The sequence below is a fragment of the Callithrix jacchus genome, chromosome 22 (genome assembly GCF_049354715.1).
Source record: "Callithrix jacchus isolate 240 chromosome 22, calJac240_pri, whole genome shotgun sequence".
Taxonomy (NCBI): Eukaryota; Metazoa; Chordata; class Mammalia; order Primates; family Cebidae; genus Callithrix; species Callithrix jacchus.
In genome coordinates this window covers 30,176,170-30,189,119 of record NC_133523.1, presented here as the reverse complement: position 1 = coordinate 30,189,119, position 12,950 = coordinate 30,176,170, and the positions used below count along the sequence as shown (strand labels likewise).

Here is a 12,950-nt window from a genome sequence, read left to right as displayed (position 1 = left end):
ATTCTATAACCCCCATTTCTCTAGATGCCTCTGTACAGCTTTCAGGTCTAGAGCTCTGTGAGGAGTGGGATATTGCAGTAGGCACTGCTGTTCTCTGAGTGAATATAAAATGCATATGAACTCTCTGGCTAGGCACAGGCAGTAGATGAGCAGGTCTAACAGTGCTTTCATTAGAAAAAGACCTGGCCCCTCACAAACATGTCATCGCTCCCTAAAATCATCCAAGACAGGCCGGGTGCAGTGGCTCATGCCTGTAATCTCAGCACTTTGTGAGGCCACAGCAGGTGGATCATGAGGTCAGAGATCGAGACCATCCTGGTCAACATGGTGAAACCCCATCTCTACTAAAAATACAAAAAATTAGCTGGGTGTGGTGGCGCACACCTATAGTCCTGGCTACTCAGGAAGTTGAGGCAGGAAAATCGCTTGAACCCAGAAGGTAGGATCCCGCCACTGTACTCCTAGCCTGGCGACAGAGTGAGACTCTGTCTCAAGAAAAAAAAAATTCCCCAAGACACATTATTGGATTCTAAATTACAACTAATTTTAAAAAATGAAACGGGCCATACTTCCCATAGAAATAATTCCTGACCTCCACTTTTCACTAAGATAGCAGCAGCAAGCAGAAATTTATTTCCCAAGACATGAAAATAATTGAGGGATCACAGAAGAAAACCGTTTAAATGGCATTCCCTTTCACTATTCAATGCACATCAGCTCCCTGGACTGACAACGTTTATAAAATCAGCAAATTCATCTCTACAGACACTCTATGGTATAACGTAAATGAAGATGATGTCTACGTGTACTACAAAACTCCAGATAGGGGAAAGGGCTTACTTTACATTTTTTACTTTCTACCTTAAAACATAAGAATTTCTTCCCTCTCTAAATGGAAACAATGCTCCAAAACACTGGGTGATTTAAGTGGGAACTCATTTCTTCACTGATTCCTTTCCCTATTCTGGTATAATTTTTAATTTAGACCAAGTGACTAAAAACATAACTAAAGATGTATCCCATCTTCAGAGAAAACTATTTTCCTATGCACTATGGGCAACTGGGAAATCTAGGCTCAGACACAAATACCTCTGCCTTCTCCCTGCTTTCCCCACCCCCACCCCCGGCTGTCCAGTGTGGGAACAGGAAAGACAGCAAGGCATCTGCCTGGGCATCCCAGCTGTTCAACATCTGAATCACTTTTCAGTATCTAATACGAAGAAAGCCACAGTGAAAGACGAGTCATTGTTCCAAAGTTGTTTTTTATTTTGTTTGTTGAAAGAAATAAAATTATATTTAAAAAAATAGAGAAATCTCACAAACTGAAGAAAGCCAGGAACAAAAAGAACAAGTTAGTACTTTTTCCTGAGAGGCAGATCTAACAGCTGCAAAATGGACTTTTTCCTTCCCAGCTTTTGTCAAACAAAACAATTCTCCTATTGCTAAGGCATCAAAAAGCACTGAGCGCGAAATGGGTTGTTCGGGTAAAAGGTCTCAAGCCCTCTAATGGCAATTAGAAAATGTGAAAAGCCACTACAATTTCCTCTCCTTTCATATCAAATGTTAAATTGCCTATGCTTCTCCTTTTGATGTAAATTTGAGAATTTCACACACATGACCTGCATTTCAGACCTGGTCATGTTTGATTAAAAACTTACTACTTAGTATCTGCACTGGCATCCCAACAACTGATTTCATGGGCCAGCAGCAACAAGAGCTGCTCTGATCTCAAGACCTGCAGCCAAACCCAGCCAAAAAGCACCCATCCCAGGAGACTCAGATGCGCTAGAAATGTACACTAAAGCCTAACTCCTAAAATGGTGGACCTGCCCACAAGGGCAGATCACATCCTAATGGTTCACAGGTCACACACAGAACGAAAGTTACAAAAGTCACCTTACAAGTCCCAAAGCTCTAAACGGATTAATTCCCCACACTTGGTTTCCCCAATTTTATACTGATAAATCTATCAAATTAAAAGCTTTCATTTCCAACCACTTCAGAAAGACAGACAACACAACGGTTAACATTTTTGTTTTCTGCCGAATTGCTTGCTTGTGCTAAACTTTGGATATGCATGGGTAAAAGGAAAGCTCGAATTATTTTTCCAAAAGTTCCAATCTTGTGGTCTGATTTGAAATATTGAGTACACACCTCCAATGATTTCCCTAAAGTTTCTTTTTCAAGATACTTAAGTCAATTCACATAACTGGCAAGGTCAATTCATATAACTGGTAACCACAAATTCCATGAGGGCATTGAATTCCCAAAGATATTTTTTAGTAAATAAGAGATTTAAATGTCTATAGCATCTACCATAGGTGCTTATAGATTCAAGTGACCTAATGCATCTCCAATTAAGTTAATTATGTAACACCACTCAGCTGCTAAGGATCCAATAGGATCCTGTGGGTGTGTCCTGGCTAGTTATTCAAAATATCTCTCATCCTTCATGGGTAGATCCATATTCCAAGGTAATCTGGTATTGGACCCTAGAAGCCCCCATCCTGTCTCCTGGCTCTATAGGGAGTTAATGGCCCTCCTGGGACAGCATCTCCTGGGCTCCTGTCTTACATTCAGAAGGGCCTTGTGACCCTAAGAACGGCTTTGCTGAGTCGCTGGGCCCCATGATGTCTTCTCCTGCCCAGAAGAATGGCACGATTAGCACTCTTCCACCAACCCGAGGGTGCAACTTGAATTTCATTCTGGTTACATCATCCCTAGTCCTGGTATGAAACAGCAACATGGCCAAAAATGACCATGTTCAAATAAGATACCTGGTAACACAAACTTTTAGATCAGATATGACTCAGTCTCTCATCTCCAGCCCAGGAACACACACAAAAAATACACAAATTTGAGCTAGAACTGTGCTAAGAAAAAAGAGAGAGAGAGAGGAAAAAAAAATGTTGACAATCTAAACTACCAACACCGACATAAGCCAGACTCTAGAGAGTCCCTACTTCAGTGACTGCCATTTTTTAGTCTCAACAAAAATGTCAATATCCTGAGTTTTGTCAGCATTTTCTAAAATAATTTATGGGACACAAAAGCATATAAATGAATAAACAGAAGCAGTGGTACAAAGTCCAGAAAGCCTACTAACCAGAAAAAGAAATCTCACAAAAACAGTATCAAAAGATGTATTTAAGTGAAATAAATTAAAGGTTAAAACCTTACACTTTCAAGTTTTCTTAGACAATTATTTTGGAAGATGGCATGGAGTTGATACATTTCTCTAATAATCACTTGGTTAAGATCAAATACCAGAATGAGCCATCAAAAGACATTTTTGACTTTAAAAATAATGGCCCCTTGGCAGCTAATTTGAACACAAGAGAAACTACCTTCTGAATTAATATTCCAACCCCTAACCAGCAGCCTGCGTCATCAAACTGTTAAGACATTCTGCTTACTAACTTGGCTGTCAAAAATTGTATCCAAAAAAACACTTACTTAATTAGCATCTGCAGAAACTAAAATTTTGGTACACAAGTTTCTCTATACCACTGAGTTGGTTTTATAGAATAAAATATGCCAACCTAAGCCCAAAGGTATCCCAAAAATGTCATTCCTATGCTTTAGTTTTATTTTTGTGTTTAATCTATTTGCTTCCTAAATGCTATTTGTATTTTTAAGTCAATTGGCTGCATACTGCCTGTAAGATGTGATGAGGTTTCTCTACTTAACTGAACAACAGTATTCAAAAACTTGTACTTTTGGGGAAAAACAGTACTAATTATGTTAAAACGAAGTTTATGCCATACATAAAATCACACCAACTTACACACTCATTGCTTTCTATAGCTCTAGGAATTTATAATACATAATTTAGAAGAAAATCACAAATAGATTATCAGAGGTGGCATTCAACTTTTCTTAATCTAATTCAGCCTATTCATTAAAACCAAGAACCTTGTGCATGGTCTGCCAGCTTCCCATTTCTTTTGTCAACTTAAAAAAGAAGCATTTCTCGGGACGTCAGGATTTATTAAAAACATCAGGATCCCGGATATTTTGTTTTGACCATACACCTTAACATTTGGGGGATTCTGATCCCCACAAAAATCTCTATCATTTAAAACCAGATATTCAAATTACAGGCTACCAGTTTTAGCTAATCAACTCTTCAGTGCTGATCCTAGAAAACAGCCTCCAATGGGTCTCTGAATAATGGAAAAGGACAACTTTCAGCCATTGACATGAATGGTGTCGGCAGTCACACCTTTAACGTTCAAGCCGCAAGTTGTGAAGTCTGGAAAGAGTGCAGTCTACTGTCCTGAACTGTCGGCATCTGCTGTGGTATTTTCAGTGCTAATGGACTGTACGTTGTCTGCAAGGTTGTGTGCGTGCTCTAGAAACAAATCTTTGAGTACACTTAATTCCTTGGTCAGCAATTTGATTTTTGCTTCCAACCGTTCATTCTCTTCTTTGAGCTGATTCACTCTCTGCAGTGTGTCTTGTGCTTTCTGCTTGCTTTTCAACCGGCTCTTTTTCACAGCCATGTTGTTCCTCTCTCGGCGCTGCCGATACTCGTCACTGTTTCGATCCATGGGCGAGCTCTTTTTGCTCTGCTTGCTGGGAGCCACAGCTTTGCCTCCTCCCCCAGGGCCAGCAGGCACCAGCTGAGGGACTTGCTGTAAGCCGCTGGCATGTGCCTGGGTATGGATAACACTGATTCCGTTCACCCCTGGAGTGCTGTTTTGCTGCGATATCTTGCTCATTTGGCCACTCTCCCTTGCCAACACAGAACAGGCAGAAATGAGGGCAAGGTGATCAATGGTTTCCAGGCTAAGCTGCCAAAAAATCTTCACATGTACCTAGTTAAAAAATAAATTGCATTAAAATGTTTGAAATGACAGGATCAAATGAGATTAAACTTGTATGTACCTAACATCAGGGCAACATTAATTGATACTGCTGAGAAGTCTACAGCAACTGCCAACTGTTCCAGTGTTTCAGAAGTCTAAATCCTTTCACTTAGAAAGGTAAGTCAGTACAAAAGCAACATCAGGCGAACTCAGCGCACCTGGATACCTGAGGGCACTGCCCCTCTGTGACTGTTACCAAAAATGGGAGGAAAACAAAAGACTGCCACTAATTAGGTAGCGCATGTGAGCTAACAGCACTGACAATCTGCCAGGGAGAGGCTGCAGCTGACTGTGGTAGAAAGACACCTGCAATGAAAGGGGGGAAAGTTTCCATTGTTGGCTCAAGTCAAAACAGAAGGCTGGGGTGGTGCCCCTGTCTCCAGTGTTCGTGAGGAATATCATTCTACTGCTTCTGTGAGTTCCATGTTCTAATACGCAGAGAAAGAGTCATCGAGGACTCAAGTTCTCTCCCAGAGCTCTCTTTATGGGAGATTTTGAAGAGGTAGTTTTTTGCTTTATTTTTTAATGACCTCAAATGGTAATTCCACACTTTAACAAATTTTACTGAGTTAGTTTCTTGAATTTAGGAGCTCTGAGATTCAATTTGTTCCCCATCCCACCAGGCTTGAAAAAAATATGTGTGTGTCCTTCTTGACACAATTAATAAAACTTCTAAATACATTCAATCTGAAACCACAAGGAAAGAAACAGAAGCCCTAATGATGCATCCTGATGGGGCCCAGGCTGGACAAAGGGGTTGAGCAGCAATGGTGCCAGTGGCCACTTCGAGCTACCGAATGAGCTCATGTGAACTCAGACGGCGCACCAGCTCTGAAGCATCCCTGTGTGGCTGCCTGCAGAAATAAAGTCACAGTTTCGAAAACCCAGTCACATGTGGACTACTCTGAATCCAATCAAGTCCCCACAGTTGCCCCAAGAAGTGTAAAGGGGTGACTATCCTATCATTATGAGACCACTTCAAGACAAACTAAGTCATGGCACTCTTAGAAATTTAGAAAGCACTGTTAGGTACATAAAACTATCCTGTTCTCTTTTCACAAAACTGCTAAAATTACGTCAGTGGAAAAAATCTGGAGTCAGATTTATGCAGTGATCCCACAATGAGGGAAAGCTCAGTTAGCAAACACCAGTTGCTACACCCAAACCTTCAGCCAGGCAATTTTGTACCCTGTTTATTGGTCTCTTAAAAAAAAAACTTTGCTTTAAAAAATCCATGTGACACTACTTTCAACTGTTTTCAAAGCCACGCAGCTGGCTCTGAGCTAGTAGGTCATTTGTTCTCACTCCAGTACTAAGGCCAGACGGAAAGCGTCCCTCCAAAGCGTGAGGGCTATCCACTCCAAGTCTACAGTAATGCACAGTTCACGATTTCCCTTGATCGTTATCTGGTTGCCTAATTTTTCTTCCAGTGGAAGAGTGGCTGTTTGGTATTGATCTGAGCTACCCTTAGTGCCACCTAACATTATTATTGCTTATCTATTTGGTGTCGAGTGAGCAGAAGTGCTTTACTCAATTTTTAAGAACTTGTTTAATGTAACACCTCTCCTAAGACTGTCTTAACAATCATGATCATGTTCACTTTAGCTCTCTAATTTTTAGTATTTTTGATATACCCATTGCATTTTTAGCCTTTAAAGCTCTCTACAGTCAAGGTGGCCATGCTCAGAGACAGCAATGATCCAAAGCGGTAAAGACCAGTGGCCAGGCCAGTTCTTGTCTTGGCTGTGGCTCCCCCTACTTCAGTTTGGGTGAATCTCTTTTCTTCCGTGGGCGTCTCTTCCCCATATGCAAATGAGGGATGTGGAATGGTAAGACACTTTCTTACAGACAACACACCACGACCTTTAGTCACTATCAGCTCTTACTCACTACAGGGTCGATGTTCATGCCTGTCTCCACATCCCAAGATACAGGAACAGGGAAGGGCTCTTTTACCTCTCTCTGACTCATCTTGCTCAAGATACTAGGCTGAACATGTGTGGTAGGCGAGGTTTTGAAGGTAAGCCCTCTGGCCTGAAAAGAGTATTCACGGAATCTACAAACTGGTGAAAATGTAAGAAAGAGAAACTTGGAGATAATCAAAATGGCTCCAAGAATGTTTTGTTTAAAAAGTTCTTTAACCATATAAATAGCTGTTAGAGTGAAGAGAAAAATAACCAAGTAAAAGGGAATAAAAGAGCTCAGTGGTTTTACACTGAAAAGAGGGCTCTCATTTATGCTTTTGTTCCTTCCACACACATTTACTGAACACCTACAACAAGCAAAAAATGTTTATTTCAAAGCTGGATAGTCAGTCCTAAATCCAAGTGGGGCTCCTCTGCGGACAAACGCAATTCCAAAGTTCAGCCTACAGGAAGCAGGGTGGTGCCTGGCTTCCTTCCATGTGAATCACTCAAGTAGGAAACAGCAGGAAAGCTGAAGAGCAGTGGTTCTCAAAGTGTGGTCCCTTGACCAGCATCGCCATGATCTAGAACTCCTTAGAAATACAACTTCTCAGGCTGCACAACACTTAGAATCAGGAATTCCAAGAACAGGGCTGAGCCATCTTTTCATAAGGGGACCTCCAAGTAACTTTGATGACACTGAAGTCTGAGGGCTTCTGCTGTTGATTCTCCATGAACATTGAGAATGGTTCACTAACTGGGTAACAGGCTTTGTTTTAATTCAAACTTAATTCAAGTAATGTTCATTCATGTCAGTCACATTGAAAACACAGAATGCTAGAATGAGTAAAACAAAATTAAATTTTTCTCAAGTTTCACCTGGGAAAAGAAACCTATTAAGAATTTTCCTAACCCCTTTGTCCCTTTTTTCCATATACCTAGAACCCAATATTCCTCCCACCAAAATAAATTGTTCACTCAATTTCCCTCAATGAAGGTCAGCATTTCAAAATAGTCATAGATGTTTCTTCCTGGTCCTAAGTCTGTCCAGTCTTTGGGATTTGACAATTCTACCTAAGACAAACAAAAAATAAAACCAATTTCCCATCTCCCCTTCCTCTCCATCCCAATGCCATCGAAATCACCTTAGGCCACTGTCATCTCTCAGGGACACTGGTCTCTGGTCTAGCCTGCTTCCTCCCACCACTGTCTCCAGAGCAATCACTCAAACCTGACCGATCACTCTCCTGCTGAAAATTCATCCCTGGCTCCAGTCTACAGGATCAAATCCAAGGTCCTAACCCTCTCTCCTCCCTCACCTTCCATCTTGATAGTACTAAACCACTATATATATCCTAAAAGGTCTGTGCTTTCTCTTTTCTTTGGGCTTCTGGGAAGATTTGTTCTAGATCTGTCAGCTCCAGCTGCATCGTGTGTCTCCCTGCAGATATTCACAAGCATCTAGTTTAGAGCCCATGAGGAAGGGGACATCCCCCTTCTGGGAGTACAGAAGCGGGTCACTGGGGCATGAGAAAGAATATCAACATCGCCTTTCTAACCCAATCCTTTTGAAGTGATTTACAACACACAAAACAAACAGACTGTAAATAAACATCCATTAGGAGCTCATGCTCATTTTTTTTTTACTTTTTTACTGATAGAGATAGAAAGCCACAAACGCAGGGGGCCAGTGTACATATAACAACCCATAGAACCAGCCCTCCCAAGAACACACAATACACCTGCAATCGTGACTACCTCTATTTACCTTTACTGTGACCAAGTGAGGCAATCTTAGACCCTAAGACCAAATTCAGTTCCATGAGGTCCTATTTGTCCTTACCAAGGGCTCCACACGTAGTGTTTAATTTCCCAGGGATGAAACCATCACTCCAAGATCAGAGAGCCTTGCGGACAGACAGAATGTGCTCTTGAGAATTTAAAGGACATTCTCAATGAAGTTTTGTTTCCACCTACTTTTTTTTAAAGTAGGTATTCAAAATAACTAAACCAGCCAAGTGTGCCCACCAGAAGCAGGAATCAAGAAGCTGAAATACGCTTCAGCTCCCTGGTACCCTATAATTATTTAGCCTTGTTTACGGCAACTTTTTCCGGAAGCAGAATCAACCTTATGACCAGCTTATCCCAAATACTACCTAAGGGCTAATAGATGACCACATCTTAAACATCAAGAGCTTCCAGACGTAGAATGTCTTCGTAAATTAAGCCCTTAATCTTCTTTTAAAATTTTCTCTGGGAGTCACATTTCTCGGGGAGAAGTCGGCCTGAAGAGACAACCTATTCATCTAAGCAGTCCATTTTGACACGATTACCAATTCGGGTGCCACCCACCAACACTGGGACCTTTCTAAATCTTACACATTTCAGGATGCCAGAGTACAGTATAAACCTCAAACAAGAGGAAAACCAAACACGTAAACCTGCGGAAGAGCAGCAAAGCACACGCTGCCCTGGAAAACACTCTCCTCCCTCACACACAAGCATTTCCATCCTCCGAATCTGGGCACCTCTGCTGGCTGTGTGCCCTGCTTCGCTCCCTCCATGCCCGCGAAGTGCTTCATTTCTTTCCTTCTATTCGACCGGTGGGTGTTGCGTGTTCTTCTAAACTACGTTCAACAGTAAAGTGCAGGACATTCAAACAGCTCCAGAAAGAAGCAAAATAATTCTCTCTGCAAACTCACGCATTCAAAAACCAATTGCCTTCCCTATTTTACTGATCAGTCTTTGAACTTCTCAACAGATTTTCAATCACCGCAGGCTGAGCCGTTCCGGAGGAGCAGGACTCTAAAACCCGATTCGGTCCACCTTCAGCTATTCTGGGAACACCCTTCATCCCCGGGGGCCAATGCGAGCCTGGCCAGTCACACCGCCCGTCTCACCGAGAGGGGGCCGGGCTCCGCAGGGGGCACTCCCCGGCAGACCGCGCGCTCCCGGCCCGCTGCGAGGGGCGCCCCAGGCAGCGCGGGGGTCGGCGGGCGGCGCCACGGCGCTGGGCCGGGGCCAGGAATGAGCTCAGCGTCCCCGCCGGGTGTTGCCGGCAGGTTGCATCAGACGCCGAGCGGCGTCGCCGCCCGCGCCTCCAGCCTCGCGGGGCCTTCCCGGGCCAGTCGGCCGTCTGCGGCCGGGGCTGGGTTTCCCCGAGCCGGGCCTGCGCCCAGGCAAGCTGCAGGCGCCGCCGCGGCCTCCTCCTCCCCGCTCGCAGGGCGCCAGCCGCGACCTCCTTACCTGCGCCTCCAACCCGCCCGCCCCCTAGGCGGCCTCCACTCCGAGCGGCCCCGCGCGGCGCGGCCCGAGCCGACCCAGGCCTCACAGCCCGCAAGTCAGCGAGGACGAGCGACGGTTACGAAACCGGTAGCCTCCGCCCGTTCCGCAGCCGCGGCCACCGGCTTCCCCGCCTCGCCGGGGCCGCGCGCGCCGCCGCCGCCGTTCCGACCAATGGGAGCGCCGGCCTGCGGGAGACACTGCCTTCTCTCGCGACGGGCAGCGCTCTCGACCAATCGCGAGCCGCATGGCTACAGGAGGCGGGCACGCGGCAGGGGCGTGGGCTCGGCGCTGCTGGCTCGGCGGGTGTGGCGGGAGCAGGCGGAGGCTAGTTGCGGCGTCCGCCGTGTCTCGGCGGCTCGCCTGGGCGGCCCAGTGGTGTGGACGACTCAGGTTTGAGTCGGAGGCTGAAGAGCCGTCACCCTGTGGAGGCCAGCCCTGCCTTTGGAAGCATTTCCTGAGGTGCTTTTGGGAACACGGGTCACTTGGTTTTGCGGCGTCCCTTGGGAGTCCGCCCCCCCTCCCCCGCGACGTCCTTCACAGTTTCTCCGCACGGAACGCCCCGCAAGCGGGCGGGCTTTGTCGTGGAAAAACGAGTGGAGGCCGAGGCGGGAGGATGGCGTGAGCCCAGGAGTTGGATACCAGCCTGGACAACATAGCGAGACCCCATCTCTGTTATTCATTTTTTAAAAATCGAATGAAGCCAAATGTTTCGCACATAGGATTAGCATTGATGCCACATGCGTGAAAGCTACATCTGTGCTTCCTTGTTAGGGTGACATGAATGAATTTCCTAAATCAATCCCCTCTGGGTGCCTTCCAGGTGGATGTGTGCGAGGTGATCTCCAAAAACGAGCATCAATCCGGTGTGACTTAGAACTCACTAGGAGAACCTGAAAGCGTTTTAACACCAGGAAGCAGCAGCTTGCTAGGCGGAGGGCAGAGCTCGCCTGGTAGGTTTGATTGCTTCCTCTTTAGCAGTGCATATCGTTCAAAAAATTGAGTCTTTGAAAGAGGAAATGTTGCTTCAGCGCCCATGGAACCAGCTTGACCCGTAAGATTGTTTCGAGGAATCGGTAAGATGATAAAGCAAGAAATTTTAAAAGGGGTCACAGTTAAAAGTGAACAATGGGCTGAGTGAGATGGCTCAGGCCTGTAATCCCAGCACTTTGGAAGACGGAGGCAGGTGGATCATTCGAGGTCAGGAGTTATAGACCAGCCTGGGCAACATGGCAAAACCCCATCTCTACCCAGAATACAAAAGATTAGCCAGGTGTAGTGGCGCTACACCTGTGGTCCTAGCTACCGAGATGGAAGGTTGCAATGAGCTAAGATTGAGCCACTGCACTCCAACCTGAGCCACAGAATGAGACCCTGCCTTCAAAATCAAAAGTGAATAATGCTCACAGATGCACACTTGGGAAAATAACAGTGTCATCAAAACAAGTGTGTTTCTTCACACTGGCTCTCAGTATTCCGAGATGAAGTTTCTTTTTTTGAGACAGGGTCTTGCAATGTTGCCCCAGCTGGAGTACAATGGCACCATCACCGCTTGATCATGGCTTACTGCAGCCTTGACCTCCTGGGCTCAAGCCATCCTCCTGCCTCAGCCTCCAAAGTAGGTGGGATTACAGGCATGCATCACCACACATAGCTAATTTTTTAAAAATGTTTTGTAGAGATGAGGGCTCACCATATTGCCCAGTCTGGTCTCAAACTCCTGGGCTCAAGTGATCCTTCTATCTCTGCCTCCCAGATTGCTGGGATTATGGGTGTAAGCAGCCAAGCCTTGCCTGAAATTGCTTTGAGCAAGATTGTAGTACTATTAAAATAGATTGTGATTTATTGCTCACAAAATCGTAATTTTACTCTGAATATTTCCTAATCACTTAAAAAATGTGTAGAAAAAAAAACTTATATAGGTATATTCAGTTATCCTCTGGTTTGCAAGGCACTCTGCCAAACTGGTCTGATGGGTCTGGGGAGGCCTGAAAGATGAATGGGGTTTGGCTAGGCACCTCAGAGGACGTGGGTACAGCAGTCACAGGGAATTCTTGTCTGGAGTCCTGTGATGGGAGAAATTTAAGGCTAAACTGGCTGAAGGTAAAGTGGAGACCAACAAGCTAGCCAGGGGAAGCATTCAGATTTTTACCCTAAGAGATGGAAGCTTCAGAAAGATTTGCTCTCACCGTAAGGAAATGAGGGCCTGGTGAAGCCTCGGAGGTCTGCTATGCAGCTTTTTTACAAGCCACAGAGGGACCCAAGCCATCACAGTAAAAGAAAAATTTCCTGCATATCTCTCTGCCTCACTGGTAATCAATATATATTCTACAAATCCAAAGAATGAGTAGCCTCTGTAGCACTTTGGGAGGCCAAGGTGAGAGGATCACTTAAGACCAGGAGTTCAAGACCAGCTTGACAACATAGTGAGAGCCCCCCCCCCCATCTCTGTTTAATTAAAACAAATAAAAAATAAAAAGATAAAATCCCCTCCAAAAGGACTTGGGAAGTAGGATGTCCTGTTCATTGAATATTCTAGTTCCCTGACAGGTACTATGATTCACTGCATTAGTTACCTAAGAGATGAATTCTAATGTTCACAGCTTCACCACTTACTAGATGTGCAGCCTTGGGCAAATTACTTGACCTCTCTGTTATCTGTAAATGGGGACAACAGCAGGGTCGCTGTGAGGATTAAAGGAATGAGTGTATTAGGCCCCTAAAACAGTACCTGCTTGGTACATAGTATGACCTCAAAAGTATTAACTACGTGGCCAGGTAGAGTGGCTCACTCCTGTAATCCCAGTACTTTGGGAAGGTGAAGCTGGAGTGCAGTGGCATGACGTAGCTCACTGCAGCCTTGAACTCCTAGGCTCAAGCACTCCTCCCACCT

The 12,950-nt window shown here is 44.9% G+C and overlaps 2 protein-coding genes across 3 annotated transcripts; one reads left to right on the top strand and one right to left on the bottom strand.

The window, feature by feature from the left end:
- Positions 1-1,244: 1,244 nt before the first annotated feature.
- On the bottom strand, positions 1,245-10,189 carry CEBPG (CCAAT enhancer binding protein gamma). 2 transcript variants are annotated; one of them, XM_002761991.6, is made up of 2 exons: positions 10,022-10,189; positions 1,245-4,820 (listed from the first exon to the last, which is right to left on the bottom strand). In XM_002761991.6, exon 2 carries the CDS (start codon positions 4,722-4,724, stop codon positions 4,272-4,274), a length of 453 nt encoding a protein of 150 aa, XP_002762037.1. In that variant the 5' UTR covers positions 4,725-4,820; positions 10,022-10,189; the 3' UTR covers positions 1,245-4,271. The 2 variants fall into 2 exon arrangements, with proteins under 2 accessions (XP_002762037.1, XP_035142029.1); XM_035286138.3 differs by lacking the exon at positions 10,022-10,189 and adding an exon at positions 9,676-9,804.
- LOC144580766 (uncharacterized) lies at positions 7,767-11,012 on the top strand. Its single transcript, XM_078359603.1, has 3 exons — positions 7,767-7,772; positions 9,608-10,519; positions 10,881-11,012. The coding sequence occupies exons 1-2, from the start codon at positions 7,767-7,769 to the stop codon at positions 10,454-10,456; spliced, it is 855 nt and encodes a 284-aa protein (XP_078215729.1). The 3' UTR covers positions 10,457-10,519; positions 10,881-11,012.
- The last annotated feature ends 1,938 nt before the right edge of the window (positions 11,013-12,950 follow it).

Coding starts and splice junctions, on each gene's coding strand:
- CEBPG (XM_002761991.6), bottom strand. CDS start 4,724: ATGAGCAAGATATCGCAGCAAAACAGCACTCCAGGGGTGAACGGAATC.